The 20,741-nt window shown below is 28.7% G+C and overlaps 4 protein-coding genes across 9 annotated transcripts in view; 2 read left to right on the top strand and 2 right to left on the bottom strand.

The window, feature by feature from the left end:
* Positions 1 to 3,708, top strand: part of Cad87A (cadherin-87A) — a 212,838-nt gene extending 209,130 nt beyond the window's left edge. For all 5 annotated transcript variants that reach the window (XM_067051142.1, XM_067051144.1, XM_067051143.1 and 2 more), the window contains one exon: positions 1,641 to 3,708. In XM_067051142.1, the coding sequence (XP_066907243.1) occupies positions 1,641 to 1,772 (132 nt within the window). In that variant the 3' untranslated portion in view covers positions 1,773 to 3,708. The remainder of the gene's footprint in view (positions 1 to 1,640) is intronic.
* A 2,189-nt stretch (positions 3,709 to 5,897) lies between these two features.
* Positions 5,898 to 12,015, top strand: LOC106677526 (vesicle transport protein SFT2B). Of its 2 annotated transcripts, none has more exons than XM_014415514.2 (5): positions 5,898 to 6,048; positions 7,623 to 7,833; positions 7,929 to 8,098; positions 9,642 to 9,759; positions 9,831 to 12,015. In XM_014415514.2, exons 2-5 carry the CDS (start codon positions 7,765 to 7,767, stop codon positions 9,957 to 9,959), a joined length of 486 nt encoding a protein of 161 aa, XP_014271000.1. In that variant the 5' UTR covers positions 5,898 to 6,048; positions 7,623 to 7,764; the 3' UTR covers positions 9,960 to 12,015. The 2 variants fall into 2 exon arrangements, with proteins under 2 accessions (XP_014271000.1, XP_014271001.1); XM_014415515.2 differs by lacking the exon at positions 5,898 to 6,048 and adding an exon at positions 7,414 to 7,515.
* On the bottom strand, positions 6,801 to 7,303 carry Pdrg1 (Pdrg1 prefoldin-like subunit). Its single transcript, XM_014415516.3, has one exon. The coding sequence runs from the start codon at positions 7,301 to 7,303 to the stop codon at positions 6,908 to 6,910; it is 396 nt and encodes a 131-aa protein (XP_014271002.1). The 3' UTR covers positions 6,801 to 6,907.
* A 2,179-nt stretch (positions 12,016 to 14,194) lies between the features above and the next one.
* The window catches only part of ball (ballchen), a 13,084-nt gene continuing 6,537 nt past the window's right edge, over positions 14,195 to 20,741 (bottom strand). Inside the window, exons 5-7 of the mRNA XM_014415513.2 lie at positions 18,710 to 18,926; positions 16,415 to 16,591; positions 14,195 to 15,156 (exon numbers count right to left, since the gene is read on the bottom strand). Of these exons, the coding sequence (XP_014270999.1) occupies positions 14,681 to 15,156; positions 16,415 to 16,591; positions 18,710 to 18,926 (870 nt within the window). The 3' untranslated portion in view covers positions 14,195 to 14,680. The remainder of the gene's footprint in view (positions 15,157 to 16,414; positions 16,592 to 18,709; positions 18,927 to 20,741) is intronic.

The raw sequence follows: 20,741 nt of genomic DNA, 5'->3' as shown, positions 1-20,741 counted from the left end.
GTTATCCATTTTAAAGCATGAATTTGGTTTATGCACAGACAAAACTCTCATTGGTCTACTACCCGTTGACTTTTCAAGTGTTAATTAACTTTTATCATTACCATTATTATAATGGAGCGTCGATTACATACTACCAGATATACATATAACTTCTATATGTATGTATTCAATAACTTATTTCGTCAGGGGAGTACAAAAAAAAAATGGTCTGTCTCTATGTGAAGACAAACCATTTTGTAATAATTTAAAAATTATTAAAATAAAATAATTTGAAATTTGATATTTTTTAACTCAGTTCTCATATCTAAAAGATAGCTTGGGTTCAAAATAAAAACTTTAATATTAAATAGGGAACAGAATATTATTTAAATTTTATAATATAATAGACTCTTAATCTCAGGGCGGGTTTCTAGGCAATCAGAAACAGACACTTTTACTATTAACACTTAATTAAATTAATATCTCTATTACACATGTATTTAAATTTAGGTATAACTAAACTAACCAAGTTCACAATCTTCTTTTGGTGATTCTTGGTATCTTCTTTTCTATAATGCTATGTCCTAACGTCAAAAATGGCTTCCAGTCCTTCCAAAAAGCTATGTCTCTCTCACAACAATGGCTTCCAAACTTTCCTGCTTCCAGCCGACGGACGTCCTCTCACCTGGCAATCCAAACTCAGAGTCCCTTATTCTTCTTGGGTGACTCTTGATTGTCTTCCTTTTTCAAAATGTCCACACTTGCTTGACAGAAATTGATGAGGACCTTCTCATCCTGGAAAACATCATTTCCCCTCACGCCCAAACAATGAATGAATGCCAAAAACCAAAACCTATCTCGATGTTCCATGTAAACATCGATTGTCGCACAACAGTTATAGATTTTTGCAAATGATTTACTTTCTGAATATTATTCTTTAACACTATTTCTTGACTGTATTTTCAATTATGATGGGAAGAGTTAAAATAGTTTTTATAATATTTGAATCTGCTCAACATGGCCTTGATTCAGCGGACTTTTTGAAGGATGCGTACCGCCATCTTGGTTTTGTTTTGAATCACGAATTAATTATTATAGACAATGAAAATTGGTTAGCTTGCTTTTTGGTTCAACAAAACAAATGAACAATATTAAAATGATACATAAAATAAAAACATATTAAAAACCCTTTATACATCAAAATATACTATTTACTCAAAAAGAGCATATTATAATATATTGAAATTCATATTTTCTCTCACATCTCAACTACATTTTACAATGTATTGTGTGTTTGAGAATGTGTATCTCAGAAGCAGTTGTATCACAATATAGGAATAAATTGTCTTAGGGATGTGTTTCATGTGTGAACATGCCATGCGTTCAATGTATCGTAAATCTTATATTTATTTATTTTATTATTTGTTTACAATTTATTTTGTTTACATTTATTCCTTTATTCATTTGGAAACAAATTATATAACCTATAAAGAATAAATTAGTTGACATGAACAAAATGTAACATAGATACATATGACATAAAATGCTTTGATTCATCAAACTCAATTTTCAAAAAAATATGGAAAAGTCCTAAGTGCCTCCTATGTAGCGACAATGGGTTACTTGCTATTTCATCATTTCTTTGTTTTATGTTTTTGAAGATGTTCGAGGCAGCTCTTGGCTTCCAAGGATCGACGTTTCAAGTACCAGAAAACCCCGATTTGTTCAGAGCTAGATCCGAGCTACGAGTGAACAAAGATGGTCAACCAGAATTCGTATCAGAACTTATATGATTATAATCAACTAACCTCATTCGTGTAAATATTAAGTTAGTATTTTTATTATTTTATCGGAAGGCATCCTTTCAATGTTTTCTAAATCCAATGTACATTCATCATCGAGCTATGCCATAATTATGTTCATATGTTTTATTTATTTATAGTTTAGTATATATATTTATAGTTTAGTATATAAAGACATAGAAAAATTGTACGCTTTTTTTGAGTAATGTTTTTGTTTACGGTGCCAAAAGTGAACTAATACTAGGATATTTATCACTTCTCATGGAATCTGATTGTGGTAATACTCCATAATACAACTCCTGCCTCATAATATTAAAAAACTCAAACTGTTTTATCGATGCCTGCTATTAAAGATTTGCTAAGAAAGACTTCCTTATCAAATATAGGCCAAAGCCAAGGCTTCATCAGTTGTATTGATTCAGGTCGAGACAGCATTTGGTGGAGACTTAGCATTTATTAGACCTGGTTACTTTTTAAATAATTTCAGTCTACTAACTGCCTGTTTTTATTTCTTTAAATAATTACTGGATATCGTAAACATTCATTGAGACAAAGCAGTATATTTCTGAAACAATATTCTGATGATTGCTATTTTACTATTTTCTTACTTTTTAAATCATTTATTTCTCAAAAACAAAAAATAATTATTTCTGAAATAATGTTTAAAATCTGTAAATACTGGAAATATGTTAATAATAATCATACGCAGAGATGGTTTACAACCATTGCTGTTACTGTCGTAGCCACAGGTATGTTATGACTATCTATGTTCTGACAGTGAAGCTCAAAATTATATATAAATTCAGTAAAAGTTATTTTATAAAATAATAATTTCAAAAACAATTATTTCTCCAATCTTGAGATAAGTTGATTTCATGATCTAATTATTTAACAAATAAGATTTGAGTAAAATAATGAACTTAATTTATTCAAAAATTATATGTTCAGGTTCGTTAATATTTAACTGTTCATTTTTAAAATTTAATTTCTAATATAAATAATTACATATTCAAATATATTTTGTAGAGGTTTTATTCACACCAAGTAGAAGAATAGCCCTTTCGAAGGAATATTAACTATCAAAATCTCTAGATGTATCAATAGTAGCTTATTAATTTTTTAAATTAGCCTTTATTGCTGTTGAGGAGCAAGACGAGGAGCAGTATTCTGGAGTATTTCCTCCGCTGATTACAAATGACCGATGAGATTGAAAAAATAAAGCTATAGATGTTACGGAAATCAGATTTTGTACGTATTAAATTGATTCATTGTAGATAGCAATGGATATCAACTGGTAGCAGCGCTATCTCTCGACTGTGATCTGATCTATTTTATTCCTCATTAAAATAAAATAATGAATATGTACTTTTTAAAAAAAAAAATAGGTTTTAAGAGTTGTATAAAGATTCCAAATAATTTAGTGCCTTATATTAAAGATAGAACTGTAAATTGTAAAAATATAAAATATATCGATAAGACATTTTTTATTTGTTATACTGTGATTAAATTATATGTATAATTGAAGATGTTTGTAATTTTCTAGTTAAGTTTTATATTAGGAAAAATTTATTCTTTTATGTTATCATCAAGGTTCTATATTAGATATTTTACCTTTATTTTTAATTATTCGATTAATTTTTTTTTAAATCATAAATTTTAAACAAATTATTATAATCTCCAGAAAAATTATCTGTTTTCTAAACAGCTTCATTGTTATTTCGCCAAAGGTAATCAAGTTGAAGAAGAAACCATGAATGAAAAGTCTGATAATGAGCATATTTCAATGAAGTACTTTTAGCATTAAGATATCATGTATAACCTAATGGATAACCATATGAAACCTTTTTGTGATATAAGTCTTAACAATATTCCATTTTGTAAACAAATGAACTAAAATATATTTCTGTGTTCTAAATTGTTAATTTATTTTACTTTGTGGCTGAAAACGGCATTACTTGTAGATGGTAGTTTCCTGGAAGTTTAACTATCTCAAATTATTTTGTTTTTAGAACTTAAGTGTTTTATGTACACCATGAATTAACATCTAATTGTATTGGGATGGATTTCTGTGAGATTAGTGGCCTTGGATTAATAATAAGAAAATTAAATGTGGCAGTCTTGGGACTGGATGACAGAAATCAGACTTAAGGCACAAAATTTAATTAGAAGTAATAATAATAATTAATTTTATTAGAATAGAACAGCCATTGCCTAAGTAAATTCTAGCAGGAAAATATTTTATATTGCAATAGGAGACTATAAGATAACAGGGCCGCAAGTAGCTCAGTGGTTAAGACACAGTCTTACCAATTTGATGTCTATTGGCAGTGCCGGTTCGTATCCAACCTGGGGTGTTGACTTTTTTCATTGAATGGAAGTCTCACAAAATGAAAAATTTTGAGCCCCAACCTTGTTTAGGCACTATAGGACTCCAAGGGGAGTCTTGGCTGAAAAAAAACTATAAGAAAACAGGAGCTCATACAATCAGACCGCTACTACTGCAATTGTTAAGCTTCTCTAACCCCTACTCTCCTGTCTCATTATAAATATATTCCTGCTGCCACCACTTCTATCAATTAACTTCCATATAATGTTTTTTTTCTTGAGTTGTAGAATGTCGGTAAAGAAGTTTTACTTGGACAATCTGGTGCGGTGCGCACATGATACAAGTTTTACTTTCTACCGTATTTTGAGTTTAGATTAATCCTTGCTCATTACAAAAGAACAATTTCCTTATTATTCGTGATGAAAATTAGGCATTAAATTTCTCACTGACTATTTCAATTAGAATAAAACTTAGCTGAGATAAAAGACAACTTGATTGTACTTTGGTATGGAGATGAGATATTTAATCAAAATTAGTCAGATCTGTTGGTAAGATAGTGGTAAAAACTTGTCTTGAATACATAGTTTCAATTTTGTTCAACTTTTTATTTTTTAGTGCTGGTGTTCACAAACACAGAAACACTAATATTGTAAATTAGGACTATTAATTTTAAGTTCATACATTTGCATTCAAGCAATGTACATTATAGTTAGAATTGATTGAGATTTAAAATATACAATTTATCATAGTTAACATGGGCCAAGCAAGGTTTTTTTATGTAATTTTTCCATAAAATTAGTTGGAACTGTATTTGAGACCAACTTATATTCATTACAGATCTAGGAAAAATTGGGTTTGACCATACTCAGGGCTTTTAACTCACTTCATAGTTTATTTTAATTTATACTTCTGTGTTAGGAAACTTAATACAGTTTAAATTAATAAAATAAATAATAAAATCATTTATCATCACACAATTTGAGGAGTAAAATATTTTGGTCAAAACAGGCCAGGAGTGATATGTATGTTCCATGGTAAATGCTATCTTTAAACTGAGTGTTGGGAATAAAAACAAAGATTACATAAAACCATAACAGAGATTGTAGGCATTAATGGTAAGTACTTAAAAGAAAGATGTGGTGACGATAAACTAATTAGGTAAGTTTAAGCAGAAAGAAAAGGGTTGACAGAAAATGATCACTAATATAGGGTAATGAAATTACTAAAAAAAATATATTTAACCAACTTTAATAAAAAAACATCATACTCATTACTTTTTATTTTAGAGCTTTATTTTCTTTTCAACTTAAACTATTCCATTATTTAAAAAATATTCTAAAACGGAAAAGGGATAACTAAAAATATTTTTTGATTCAACAGGTGATCAGCTATTTTCTTCAATAGTTTCATCGCACGATTCCACAATTTTGATTTAGGTACATTTGTGAATTTTTAAAGTTCCATAATATATTTAGTAAGATATGGTCCTCTAATTTAAAAACATTTCTGTATTTTTAGATATCTAAATTAAATTAGGAAATAATTCCTTATTAATCATTTAATTTTTTCTATGAAAATTATTTTCAAAATGGAGAATAGATTATATATATGTGATAAGACTTTATTATCATATATATATATTTGAAAAAATGTGACTATTTAATTATAACATAAGTAGTAAATAATAGAACAAAATAATGTACTCATAACTGAGATAATAATTATAACTGTTGCAATTTAAAATAAATATAAAAAAAATACGAATACCATAGATAAGCCCATACACAAATATAAGATAAGAGATTGATAAACATTAGATTGTTCTTTACTTTTTCTATTTCTTACAACTTTTTTTTTTCATTTAGCAGTTCCCATAACTAGGAATTAAATTGGTGAAGAGAGAAAAGTTGTGAGCATAGTGGGTGTAAGAAAGTGATCAAGGTTGGTAATTAATATTAAGAAAGAATAAAACTTGTTACATTGACACCTCAACTATGAAAACATGCTATCACCTCTAAAAACATAACCTTTAAAGTTATTGCTTCTTAATTTATCAATGAATTAACAGAATGAGGAGTTTAATAGCCATACAGAAAAATAACTGCTATATATTGATAATTCCCAATCTCCAATAAAACCTGTCAAAATACAAAAACTAAACAACCCTACTATCTAGGCGTGGATTCACCCATTTAAGATAAAAAAAAAGTTAACCCATGGAACTAATTTACAACAACATTCCTCTAAGATAGGTCAATATATTAAATTAAACTATTTCTTAACTTTATCTCATAACACAGGCTTTCCCACAAATTGAGTATAGAATTTTAAGTATTTTATTGACCTAAAAAAACAAAAATAATTTTCAATTTATAATCCACGAGTACATTGTTTTTATTTATTATTTATTACATCATTTATAATTCCTTAATATTCAAGTTTATTTATAATCTCCATTAATTAAGCAAGAAAATATTTTTTTACAAGATAAACAAACAATATTCCCAATATTCAAAAAAAATATCAGTCCAACATAATCCTTTCCAGTCAATATGTTCAACAGATCTGCTCAACACAATACATTTTTTAAAAAGAGTAATGCACCTGTTTAGGGATCTCTAATTGGAGAGTAAATTAAAGTTAAATGTGTATATTTATTTAATTTTCAACATAGGATAGAAAACAAGAGTGAAAACTGTAAAAAAAAACATTATATTTTTAAAGCATTCTACATACCAATATTTACAATATTAATTACAAAAATTGAAGAAAGTCTGTATGATAAATATTACATAATAGATCAAGAATGGTGCCCCAACACTTGTCCAACAGCAGCAAATTCTTCTTTAGTCAGAGGCTTTAAGTGAAGCCCAGGAACAGGTTCTTCAAATTCTAAGTCCCTCAACTTATTAACTTTCACTTTAAGTTCACTCCTGATTTTGTTTACTTCAACATCTAGAACCCTCTGATCTTCATTGAGCATAGTCTTTGCCTTCTCTTTAGGCAGCCTTACTAACAGTGGTCCGACTGCCATCCATACCTTTTCTTCTTTCATCTTCAAGAGTCCTCTGAGGCCTTCCCTGTTCTCGTTTCTTCTTCGATCTATTGCAACTACTTCTGATTTATCTCTTAATATGTCTTCTGCCAATTCTTCCACTGGCACAAGAGCATTCAAGCTTTTGATTGGATTTTCCATTTGATTTATGGATGCACAAAGAAAAGATTAACACCACTGCATAATAAAACAAAATTACAAGAAGAAATAATTTAAATTTTAGTTAAACCTGAAACTAAAATTCCTTGATGGTCGGAACTTAAGATAAGCAATAATATGTAACCTCTATGTAAACAAACCTAACCTTACATAACCTTTTCATTATGTTGGCAATAGGCTAATTTATTAGTCAGGTACTTAATTATTGATTTCATTTTATAATAAAAAATTAAATTTGCCTATATTAAAACTGCTAATATTATTATTACTTTTCAATGTTTTAAAATTATCGTTTTTAAAGTTCTAGCAAAAGTAAAGCTGGATATTGGGAAGTGGAAACACCTGTTAAGCATGTTGTTTTGACCTGTTGATCAGTATTGTCATAATTCAAAGAATTTTTTACAATTGGTTGGGGTATAGTTTGATGAAGTATCTTTACCAGAATGGATAAGCTCAAGAGATTTTTAAATGGTAACGATAGGGATGATGATAGTACAACTGGTATTTTTCCAGTAAGTTTTAATTATTAATTAATAATTTCAGTTGTTTATGCATTTCAACTTTTAGTTATCTCATTGATATGTATATATACTGTTTCTGTTTTCAGGATTTGGAAAGCCATTCCCTTAGTTGGTCTACCAGGATTAAGGGATTTATTATATGTTTTATATTAGGTCTTATTATTTCAGTGTTTGCTAGTTTATCTTTATTTTTGCATAAGGGTCTTTCGTTGTTTGTTATATTTTACACAATTGGGAATGTTGTATCAATGATGAGGTAAGTGATGCATTTCAAGAAACTATGTTATTAATATTAGTATGTGCTAATTTTGCATGAAAGTTATTTAAAAGATTTGGTCTTTTAGTATCCATATTGGTGGTGAAGCTAATGATAAAATATAATTTCAAATATATTTGGTACCTGAGTTTCAGCTTATCATAGGTTATGATTGATAACATTATTATTTAAATGCACTGGTTAGATTGAAAGTGATGTAGTTTCAGTTTGAAGTTTTCTGATTTTGTTTTGTAAGCTACATCTTTATAGTAAATGCTACTAACATATTACCCCATTGAGACTAGTTGTGGTTATAGCCCGAGACTATAAACAGATTCATATTTATGCTAATGTAGGCTCCAGCTTCAACAGAAAATGATTCCTTGGGGGTGTGATTGTCTTAATTTCATTATGTATCTATTAAACTCATTTTTGTTCCTAATTGTCACTAAAATAATTAATTTCCTAAATTAAATAGTTATAGTATAGTTTTTTAAACACAACTTTAATTATTTGGTGAACTTCCTTGTTGTTTTACCAGGTATTAATATTCTCTTCAGCATTTATGTAAATGAAATGATAAATATTTCGTTTCACCATGATTTAAGCTTTTGTTAGTTCTCATATTGAATTTTTTTTTTCTAAATTGCATCATGCCCTAAGGGAATAGTTTTTTTACTTTATCGTTCCCAACAAGTTGATAATTTTATTTGCTCATAGATGTATATGCTCTATGGCTTTCTCAAAATGTTTATTAATAAATTTTATTTTTAAACTCTAAATATAATACTGCAACTGTGACTTTTCAGAAATCAGTCATTTTATTCCTGAATAAAAAAAAATGTACCTTTGTTTAAAAAAAATATTAAGTGCCCTCTAATTTTTAGGATCTGCGAATTCTACTCTCCCATATGAATTGATTGCCTGTTCTGCATCATGATTATAAAGTAAACAAATTGTTATAAATGGGTCAGAGATGTCAAAAATGGCGTGTTCTTATACTTTTCTTGAAAAAATAGGCAATCGGTAGCTGATAAGTATTAGCATTGGGATCAACTTGATAAGCACATTATCAAATCATCGAAAAGGTTTCTTCTATGGGTAGGCTCCAAAGGGCGAGCGGGAGTATTAGCTAGAAGTATTATTAGTAGAAGATTACTAATAATAATGAAAGGGAGATCTGGACATTAGGTGTTTCTATAGTTGCATCAATGGAAAACCATTTTCTCTTGTTTCAAAATAATAATACAAAAAAAAAGTCAAACATTGAAGGTATAAATAAAAGTTACTTTTGATTTAGAACTAATAAGTTAAACAAAATATAAAAAGTAAATATGTGATCCATATGTTTGATACATAATCCTTGATTAAGTCCTTCAATGTGGTTTGAAATGTTACTTAGTAATAGATAGGTTTTCTTTGCTATTTTTAGATGTGAAAACTGTAGTCGTAGAACTGTCACAACCAACCAACTCATTCTTTATTATGACAGTGGTACCAGTTTAATTTTTATAATGATGACATTGTTATTTAATTATTGTAGTACCTGCTTCCTTATGGGCCCTGTAAAGCAGCTTAAAAGGATGTTTGCAGAAACACGTTTGATAGCTACTATTTTGGTTCTTGTGATGATGGGCCTAACTCTCTTTGCTGCCTTATATGTGAGTCTAATTGCAATTGATTTTTATTCAACAAGTGAGATATTTTAATAAAACCTCTTTTATGCTTTTAGTTTCATAAAGCAGCGATGTCTTTGTTCTTCATGATACTTCAATGGCTTGCAATGACGTGGTATTCTCTTTCTTATATACCGTATGCGAGAGATGGTGTTAAAAAGTTTTTCGAGTCTTGTATTGCATAAAATATTTTTAATTCATATACTTAAATAGGTCTCTATGAATGCCCCACTTGGTCATAAGTTGTAATCAATTTCTAACTTGTTACAATTCTATGTATTATTTATTTTTAATCATATGAATATGGTTCTTTTTGATAACATGTTGGAAATAGTTTTGGGAACTGACCTTAATGATGTAGTTTTATATTATTACATTACACAGATTAAATTATATAGTCCTTAATTTATTTGGAATTAACTAAAATATTTTCATATTCTTCAACTTCAACATGATTTTCGGAAACAATAAAAAAAATTTTTTGTTCATATCACTTTCAAGATCTTATTGTTGAATAACAAAAAAGTGAACCAATTTAATAAATATTAGAGAAAAAAAATCTTTTTTTTTTTTGTTTGGAATTTCTGATAAACTGACTGAATTAAAGTGTCTTTGAACCATGTGTGATATGGTTTGCGAATTGATCTAGCAATAATAATGTGTTTGATGTGATAAAACTGAGACGGAGCCATTGTATGGTATTTAATTATCAGTTTTGATTATGTACAAATGAATAAAATAGTATTAATTTCGCATAAATAAGTGTATATAAATATATATGTATAAATTCTTTTATATATTAAGTTTTATAACTTCATGAACTTCCCAATAATGTCTGGGTTGATAAATTTTTGTTGTATTTCTATATAAAATGATTGATTAATATTTTATTTCAATTTGGATTTGATGAAATTTGCAATCCTGTTTTCGTTACCTGCAAATAGTGATATTTTTTTTTGTATGTGAATTGCTCACATTTCCTCCAAATATTAGCATCAGTGGTCTTAGATTTGTCTGCTTTAGATTTAATCTTTGATTTGAATTATTTGAATTTTAAAAAAAAATTATTAAATATGTAGAAACTTCCTTATTACAACTTGTACCGTGGAGTATCTTATTATTTTATTATAAATAATTCCAAAGTATGAAGACTAATCTCTATTAATGATTCTAGCATTAAAGCTAATTATTATGGTTGTATATTAAGGTGCATTTTCTTTTTATCACAATAATTTTATGAACTATCACCTAAGCGCATTGAGACTGATTGTTGCATTTATGCCAAAATCATTATATAAACTATTTGGATATAAATTTGTAACCTTTTGTAAGAGATATTTTATTACCATACATCTCAAGAGAAGCCCCAAATAAAGTTAATTTTAATATAATTTTGTTTTGTTTTATGTTAACGTATATTGTATTATGAAATATCTATATTTTTATAAGTTATTTATTGTCTAGATCTGTATATTTCTTGATGTAAACTAAAATTGAAATATAAGAAGGTTCCCTGTCAGGTTTGCGGTCAAAAGAGAAACAAAAATAGTTTACAACTATTTATTTTCCGACGTTTCGCCCCACTTTGTAGGGCTTCATCAGGGCTGTTCAAAGGTGAAGGTTGAACAGCTAAAAATATTCAAATATATAATAAAACAGCTAAAATATACTAATATGTCTAAAAAAGGTTTTCAGTAAATAAAGAAATAGAAGATGAGAAAAAAAACAACTAACTAACATAAATAACTAACACGGCTAATAAAATAAACATTTTAAAACATCTGAATAACAACAACTTAAAACTATGGACACAAAAGAAAAAAACAAGAATTTTATTAAAAAAGGATAAATAATTAACAAAAAATAAATCAAACACAAGCTAATAGAAGATGATTAAAACAAATAAGAAACAGAAAATACGTAAATGTAAGTATAAATAGATTAGAAGTATATTGTGAGACAATATTTACAATATGAATATAGCATTTACAAAACTAACTGACAAAATGGACTAAATAAATAAAAGACAAACGAATTATTCGCCAATACATTCTAGACTAAAATTTATTACACGGTGCATTTATAAATTTGATAGCTGTTCAACCTTTACCTTTGAACAGCCCTGCAAAGTGGGGCAAAACGTTCTCTTTTGTCCGCAACCCTGACCATCTTCTTATATATTAATTTTTACGGTCAACTATATATACATATATAAAATTGAAATAAATTTTATAAAATCTACTTTTGTCATTTTTTCCCTTTTTAATTAATCTTTTACATTTTTGCTGCAAGGTAAACCTCAATTTTATCTGTCAGCTATCAATTCCAAGTTTAAGATAATATTATATAGTATATTTTATATCTAATGTGAAATAAAATACAAAAATGTTTACTGTTGCCATGAACAGATCAAAGATATTGAAATTAGAACAATAAAATATTAAAAAAAAGTTAATATCAATAATACTTAGAAAATATTATTTTGATGATATAAGAAAATGTCTATAATTATATATGAAAAGTTATCCTTTATTTCACAAGTTTGAATTGAGAATTATTTACCATTTATAAATAATTGCTGTGAAATACAGGGCTATATAGATATCGGGTAAATTGTCTTGATAAATAACATTTATTTAATCATTTGTATGAAAAATTAATATTTCAATAATTGATAACTAAAAGAAGTTTTTTCAAGACAATGGAACGATGCAGCCTCTATATAAAATAAATGCTCATTGCCATTCACTTGTTCTTAATGATATAAATCACAAAATCATTTTATGAGCTCTATTAAGTTTTTAAAGACTAAAAAACTAATTAACAATTATTTAAAAAAATTAAGATACTACAAAATGGTAATAAAAAAGACAAACAAAAAACTTTCATCTGTTAATACAATTTAACTGATGCTAGGCATTAGAAGACAAAAAAGGTTATTCTCTTTTCAAACAGATTAAAGTAAGATGTATATAATGTATATGTATATATACGATGTATAAGATGTATATATGTACGATATATAAGATGTATATATGTATATGTAATAATGAGTAATAGAGACAGTTGCTAGGGGTGATAATTGTTGCTAAGAAGCGTCACCTAGCAACGGACCGACCATCTTAGTTTTTTATGGCAGGTCTGGCTAATTAGTGGCCGTGGTAGCATCTAAGCAGCCCTGTCTGCCCTTATAATTTAGTAGTTTGGACATTTTTAGTGAGTCATTGCAGTTCGAAACCAGACCTTTTCTGTGTTTCGACTTTAATATAGCAGTTCCGACTAATTAGTGGCCCTGATAGCGTCCTCAGCAGCCCTGTTTGCGTTTATAGTTTGGACATTTGTTGAGTGTTTTAGTCGTCAATACAGTTCGAAACCAGACCACTTCTGTGTTTCGACTTTAATATGAGTTCCGGATAATTAGTGGCCATGAACGTGAGTAACCAACTCTGTCTGCATTCATTTTGTCGGCTCGCCCAATACATTAACAGGACTATTGGATATTTGGACCATTGCAGCGGTTTATTTAGCTACCAGAGTTGCGACCTACACATAATGGCAGCAGAACTATCGAAGTAGAGCAACCCTACGTCGACTAGTATTTATTTATTTGTAAATTAGTTTATTTTATTTTCATCTTCATAATTTATACAACTATTTTATTTTCATCTTCATAATCTATACAACTATTTTATTTTCATCTGATTGGCCTTTTCATTTTTAATTGTATTCATTACTAATCATATTTTGTTTATTTTAGTTTTAGTTTTTAAAACGTATAAATTGAACCAAATAAATGTTTAATCCGAGCCAGTTTGTTTTTTTGTTCATTTTAAAGCCTTCCAACAAAAAGACATAGTCGATTTGAGGAGGCTTTAACAATAATAATATACTATTATCAAGAAATGTTTGTATTTTATTTTTCACAAGTTATCAATGGACTAGATCATTTATAGCCATATGAGCAAGAGTCTTCGTTCCCATAATAATAATAATAATACTGGATTCCAACCCATAGTATTTCATAAACAAAATGTGGCACAATTCTTGAAAAAATATGCACTATCGTCCTCTGTAGAATTTATGAAAATGGATTGAACCAAACTTTGGTTAAAATTCAATGAAAATATTTTATCAATCTCTTTCAGTACCAAACAAACACATAAAAGAAACGTAACACAATGAAAATATAAAAGACCAACACTAAATAGAAAAGGGAACGCAACCAGGCGACATTTGTTCATGAATTGCCAATGGCGCTTAGTTGTATATGAGACAAACAATATATACTGTGAACAATGTTGTTTAATAAAATATCCTTTATTGAGAATTATTCCTGTTTTCCTATTATTGAAAATATTTACAATTCTTTTAATAATTATTTTTTTTTTATCATTAGATGGAAATGAAAAAAAAAAAAACAAATTCCAAATTTTTAATAATAATTATTAAAAAAATAATTTTTATGTTTCATCCATTGAATCAATCAATACATATGCATGTTCATGCACAAACTTAACAGTGGTAAGGTAGGAAAAACAGTTGACATAGAGAAGTCAAGTTTTACAACTGACATTATGAACTAAAGCATTTAAACTAAAACTATATTAAGATAGCTCTACAATAAGTTAATATTAATGTTAAGTAGCACAATAAATTCCAGTCTTAATAATTGGTATGACAACAATTATATAACATTAAAAAAACATCTTAATTTAAATGAAAAGTGTAATTTAGTAAAATGATTATAAACTAAACAATCGTAAAATGGCTTAGGTCAAGAAATACTGACAGAGGAAGGTTAAAAACGATATAAATATAAGTTATATACACTGTTGTTTTACAAATATATATAAATACAGGAATAAGCATTGTTTTTTGTATACATCCAAAAAAATGCAATTCACAATCACTTGGCCGCTCGTTTTCTTTTAACAGGTTCATCTTTCTTAACATAAACTCCAGCCTTGTTGTTGATATTACTCGCTTGTACAGTGGGAGCGTCCCTCCAACTGGGCTTAGGCGCGCTGTCTTTAACTTTCTTTGTTTTCCTCACTGGTCTGCTCGGACTGGCATCATCATCGCCAGGCACCAATGAGTTTGTCTTGTCTTTGATCACTTTCCTTCTGGCTTTCTTAGGTGAAGACATCTCTTCTGCTGATTCAGCTGAATCTGATTTATCATTTACCTCAACCTCTATAGTCTTTCTTTTACCTCGACCCTTTTTTGGAGTTTGGTTCTCATCGTTTACTAAACAAAAATCGAGTTTTCCTTTGGCATTCGGTAATGATTTTAACTCTTTCAGGAACAATTCTTTGCAATATTTATAGTCAGGAGTTTCATCATATTTCAAATTTCCAACATAATACAAATATTCAGCTATAACTATAAACATAAAAAAAATAAAGTATTTTTATTAGTCACTGGATGTGCACAAGCATATAATATTGATAAGCAATAATCAATAACAACTATCAAGCAAATCAGCAGAGAGATTTTTGACCAATTTTAATGAAACTACGTACTTATAGAACTATGAAAGATATTTGCCAGATGGACTAGGTCATTGTGAGTTGGCATTATATCTCTATGGCTCAAATGATAATAATGCCAATATTGTTCTTTATCCTCACAAATCATTTAATTAATAATGAAAAAAAAACTAAGTTTAATTCCATGAGGATGTAGCTGCTATATTTTAATTTCCTTGCGCCCTATTTACCAATATAATATTAACTCTCCCTCAACAATATTAAAGTAAAGTCAATCATCACCACATTTTCTACTGTATTAGGATTCCCATTTAGGATTTTATATTTTAATTTAAATAACTTGATAAGATGTATATAATTTAATATTTAGCCAAATAAAGTTGAAATACCTGTTTTTTAACCATGACAACACATTATCCCCGCGTATGCCACTGAATCTATGTATGCAATCAGCTCATACATGAATATTTTTAAACTAAAGTAATGAAAAAAAGAAAAACCTTTTGAACATGTAAAAAATGTTATTGGAAGTGTGTAAAATAAAAGAATACATAAGTAAATAAATTTACTTAATTTACTATTAATATTACTAATTAATATTAGTTTTTGATATATATAAATAAATTTATATATATCAAAAACTAAATTCAATAATATAAAAAAAAATTGAAGGAATGTTAAAATCCTTTAAGGCAGCAGAACCTAGAATGATCACAGCTGGTGGAAGCTAAACATTGTTCGGGACAATCCAAGGTCAAAGGGAGGTGCTATAGCTCTCCCAACCATAAGCTAGGAAAGTGACACCTCCCTTGACAATAGCTTATCATTATCCGTGGCCTAGATGTTTAACAGTCTATTAAAATTTATAATGAAAAAAAAAGAAGTACTAATTTTGGTTATATATAGTAATGGTAAAACATCTCGAACTTTCAATGTCGTAATCAGGACATAAGAATCAGTTTCAAAAAGCCCTAAAACACTTAAACCCAATTTATATTTTTATTGGCAAATATCCTTTAGCAATAAAAACAAAATGTGCAGTTTGATTAAAATCCCTAAGTGAAACTTGTGCAAACTCATTAATAACTAAAATCCCTAAGTGAAACTTGTGCAAACTCATTAATAACTAAAAAGATGACAAACTAATTTACCTTTAGGAACTTGTGGATAATGTTTAGCCAAATAACTCTTGACATTAGACATTAATTCTTTTTTCTTTTGGTAAACTTTTTCAGGATTTTTCATGTCTTTTTCCCAAGGTAGTGTTGAGCCCATCCATTGAAGTAAATTGAAACCAAGAATTTCCAAGTCACCACGTCGAGTAGGCACTACAGGTTAAAATTTATTATTGATCAAGGATATTACTAAAAAATTTAATTAAAACGTTAAGTAAAAACACTTAAATCATATTTTATTGTTTAAATATCACTCACTTATCAACCGATAAGTGAGTGATATATTAGTATTTATAATAATTTTTTAAAAAAAATTTATTTATTGATATTTACAACTGTACATAAAATACATCAAGTAAATTTGAGGAAATCATAATGGTATGGTACAAGCATGTAGAGAAACTACCCATTGGTAGCACTCTAAAAACATTTTTACAATATAAGGTCTCGAGGCCATCTTCTTGTCAGACACCTCGGAGGATTGTCCGGAATAAAAGAGGAAGCAAGATTAGAAACTAATGGGTTTGAGTGGTTAGGGAGTTTGTAATGGAAGGATTGATATCTGGTTCGGGCTAGATCGGTTACAGATGGAGTTTGTCTAGTAAGTGCTGTAATAGTCGAAATCGACGTGCAGTTTCCTTTCTTTTCAGTCTTGTGTGAGGATTCCAGGTTAGTCGTTTGTCCAGATGTAGTCCAAGATAGTGGATCTGTTCGACAGGGGTAAGGGCAATATTATTGAAGTATACTATACGGCAGTCAGTAGGTTTACGACGTAGGGTAAAGGTAATTTGATGGGATTTGTTGGAATTTATTTTAATCCTCCAATTACGACACCATTCTTCGAGGGCTGTGATATGGGATTGAAGAGTTTGGGATGCAATTAAAGGGTTATTCTTAATAGCGTGCACACATGTGTCATCGGCATATGTGGTGAGGATAGTGTTAGGATTGGTTGGGATGTTTGCTGTATAGATTGGGTAGAGGATGGGACCGATGATACTACCCTGAGGATCACCAGCGGACTGAAAGAAGAGGGATGAATATGAACCATTGCGGTTTACTTTAAATAATCTATCAGTGAGAAAGGAACGAATAATGAGAAAGTATGAAGGAGGTAGGAATTTACGGAGTTTGAAAAGCAGTCCCGGGTGCCAGACTCAAAAGACTCCCACGCAGTACATTTCGCGCTCTAAAGAAGACGAGACAATGTCCGCCACACGAAGACATTGCTGGATAGTGGAAGGTTCAGAATCCAAATTGGTGATCTGGTATTATATGATTGGAATCAAGGATGGGGTATAAGCGTTTCAATCAGCAGTAATATTGTTGAGGGTATAAGCGTTTCAAAATGAGTTTTTCGAGGATTTCGCCCATGATAGGACGGTAGGAGGATGGGTATTCTGCTGGCTTATGGGATTTGGGTATCATTTTGACTATAGATAATTTCCATGGGTCAGGGAAATATGTGGAACGGAGAACAGCGTTATATATGTAGGTGAGAATGGTTATATATGTAGGTGAGAATGGTTATATATGGTAGGAATAGGATGGCTTTTCTAGGAAGAAGTTTTAGGATATGGGATGTTATTAGGTAATATCCAGGAGCTTTGCGGTTAGCTAATCTCTGAATGATACTGGATATATCTGATGGATGAAATGCTTTAGGTGGAAGGGTCAATTGAAGTGGAAAATTTAGTTTTGCTTTAATACATTCAAGATGAATTGGGTTAAGGATATCAGGATGCGGAAGAAAGGTGTTTTCCGAATATTTGCGATTTTTCTTCAGTTCTGGTCCAGCTTTGGGATTCGGTGAGAAGAGGATAATTAAAGTCTTTAAAATTTAGTTGTCCGCCATAATGATTTGTCAGTAGTTGTAAGATTCTCAGTAAAGTTAATTAAATTTTGAATTTTGTATTTTTTAATTTCTACTTTAAGTTTGTTAGTCAATTTGGTGTATTTTATTTGAACAATAAAACCAGTCTTGAAGAAGTTATAAGATTCTGTATTGATATTTGATTTCAATTGAAGATGCAGTCACTAAATACATGTCTTACTGAAAAGTATTGTACGTCAGTGTCTATTGCTAGCTCCAGCAGCCTCCTTATCCATTAAAAATAAAAAAATAAAATTGATGTAAAATTCATATTTTGGTATAATTTAGACTCAATTATAACCAGAAAAAAAAAAAAAGATAAAAAAATATATAGTATCTTAAATTTAAGGGAATAAAAAGATATATGCAAACAAAAATTTAGTTAAAATAACTTTTACCTCCTAAATGCCAATCTTGACTTGTATATTCTATGGTACCGTTGTGAGCTTTTTTGGGATCTCTCTTAAACTCTGCAACGTGATATTTACAAGATAATCCAAAATCGACAAGAAATAGCTGATCTTCAGTACCTTTTTCCAATCCTAATAATAAATTTGCTCCTTTAATATCTCCATGTACGTAGCCGTTATCATGGATGTAATGTAATATATCGATCTAAAATATTAAATAAATATTAAGCACATTTAGATTAGCATTATTTGAATTGGCATTGAGCCAACAATAGACTAAAGCTTATTCAATTTCACAAAGATACGAGCGGATGAAGGTGTTATTTAGATTTTTTCAATAAGAAGAATATTTTAATTATGTACTTTTTGCAAGTTTAATGAGAATGAAAGCGGCATAAGTTAATTTTCTTTAACCGGAAATTAAATTTTTAGTAAATGCACTTAAATTATATATGTATCGTGGTGTTATTTTTCTTCTGTATTTAAAAACTTCACTATTAACAGATTCTTCTATTTAAAAAAAAAAAAAATTGACAACAAATCTTTTTTATTATGTATAAAAGTGACACAAAATTTATTTAATTATATCACTATAACATTTGAACATAAATGAAATAAACAAAAATTGATATTTTAGACTTTATCATTACTAAGCTTTGTTCTTATTTATTATTACAGGAAATTTTCTAAACGTAGAAATAGAACAGTTTGTTTTTACAAGGAAACAATTTCATTTACAAATAAATTAATTTATACAGGTAAAAATTAAAAAAAAAAAGTATTGAAAACAATATGCCTTAAATAATCCATAATATATATTTCCGCACTGCATCATAGTTTCTCGCCAATTGGGCCGACTCCATTTTCAAAAACAAAATGAAACACTTGAGAAAATAATTCAATTTAAAAACTTTTTTAACATTGTTTAGTGGACACTTCAGGTCTATTCTCTTCAAACTGTCATAATTCCTCCAAATACACACCATGTTTATTAATGCTATTTAATAGTACAGTAATACTACATACAAAATTATTTCTATATACTATATACAAAATATATAAAATTAAACAAATTAAACTATATATACTGTGTATATAATATACATATATCATTTCTTTATATTTACATAAAATTAATTTTTTTGCAATGGAGAATAAATGATGTGTAATTTTCATTCTTACTGTCTCAAATACTCTTGAAATTGATTTTTTTTTTCAAACTCATGTGTTTGTAACATACAACCCCTTCATATAATATACCTATATATTATATCATATAAGACATGAGGGTGTCAAGCCTTCAATTATAAGAAGATACCATTAAACAAAACCATATCTTTCTTAGTAGATATCATCAAAAATAAAATAAATAATATTATGTTATTCAATACTAATAATTATTATTATCAAGATGCATATATATCATAAATAAACGTGGGATATGACAAAACTAAAGCAGAAGGACTGCACGGGCTCCTACCTACCTTATAGACATATAGCTTCTTCTACTCTTTTTGTACACTGTAGAATTTTTTTAATTCTATAAGCGTTTCAAGCTTCTTTTTTTTTGAACTTGATCATATAGACCAGTGGTTCCCAAATTTTTTTGTCCTACTGCACCCTTTACAGGAAAAATATTACTAAGCGCCCCCTGGAAATCGTTTTTTTTTTTTAATTTTAAAAACAATTTATAAGAAATGAATATGTATTAATATTTCTACCTTTTTAGTAAAATATAGCAAAGAAAGGTGTAAAATAGAAACATTGAGCTTGGAAATCATAAAACTATTTATTGAACTCAGAATAGAATGTCATACAAAAAAAGTTAAAACATTTCGAAATTATCCTAATGAGAAGGATAAACCTTGGGTGCTTCTACCAATTTAGTAATCCTCGGCTCTATTTTCATCAGCAGTAATATTGTTGACCGTGACAGCTAGTAGTTATTCATCAGCAATAATATTGTGGACCGTGACAGCAAGTAGTTATTCATCAGCAGTAATATTGTGGACCGTGACAG

Source organism: Halyomorpha halys, unplaced genomic scaffold, assembly GCF_000696795.3.
Source record: "Halyomorpha halys isolate HHAL.00 unplaced genomic scaffold, Hhal_1.1 Scaffold102.1, whole genome shotgun sequence".
NCBI classification, from domain to species: domain Eukaryota; kingdom Metazoa; phylum Arthropoda; class Insecta; order Hemiptera; family Pentatomidae; genus Halyomorpha; species Halyomorpha halys.
The sequence above is the reverse complement of the archived record's forward strand: the minus strand, read 5'-3'. Positions and strand labels throughout refer to the sequence as shown.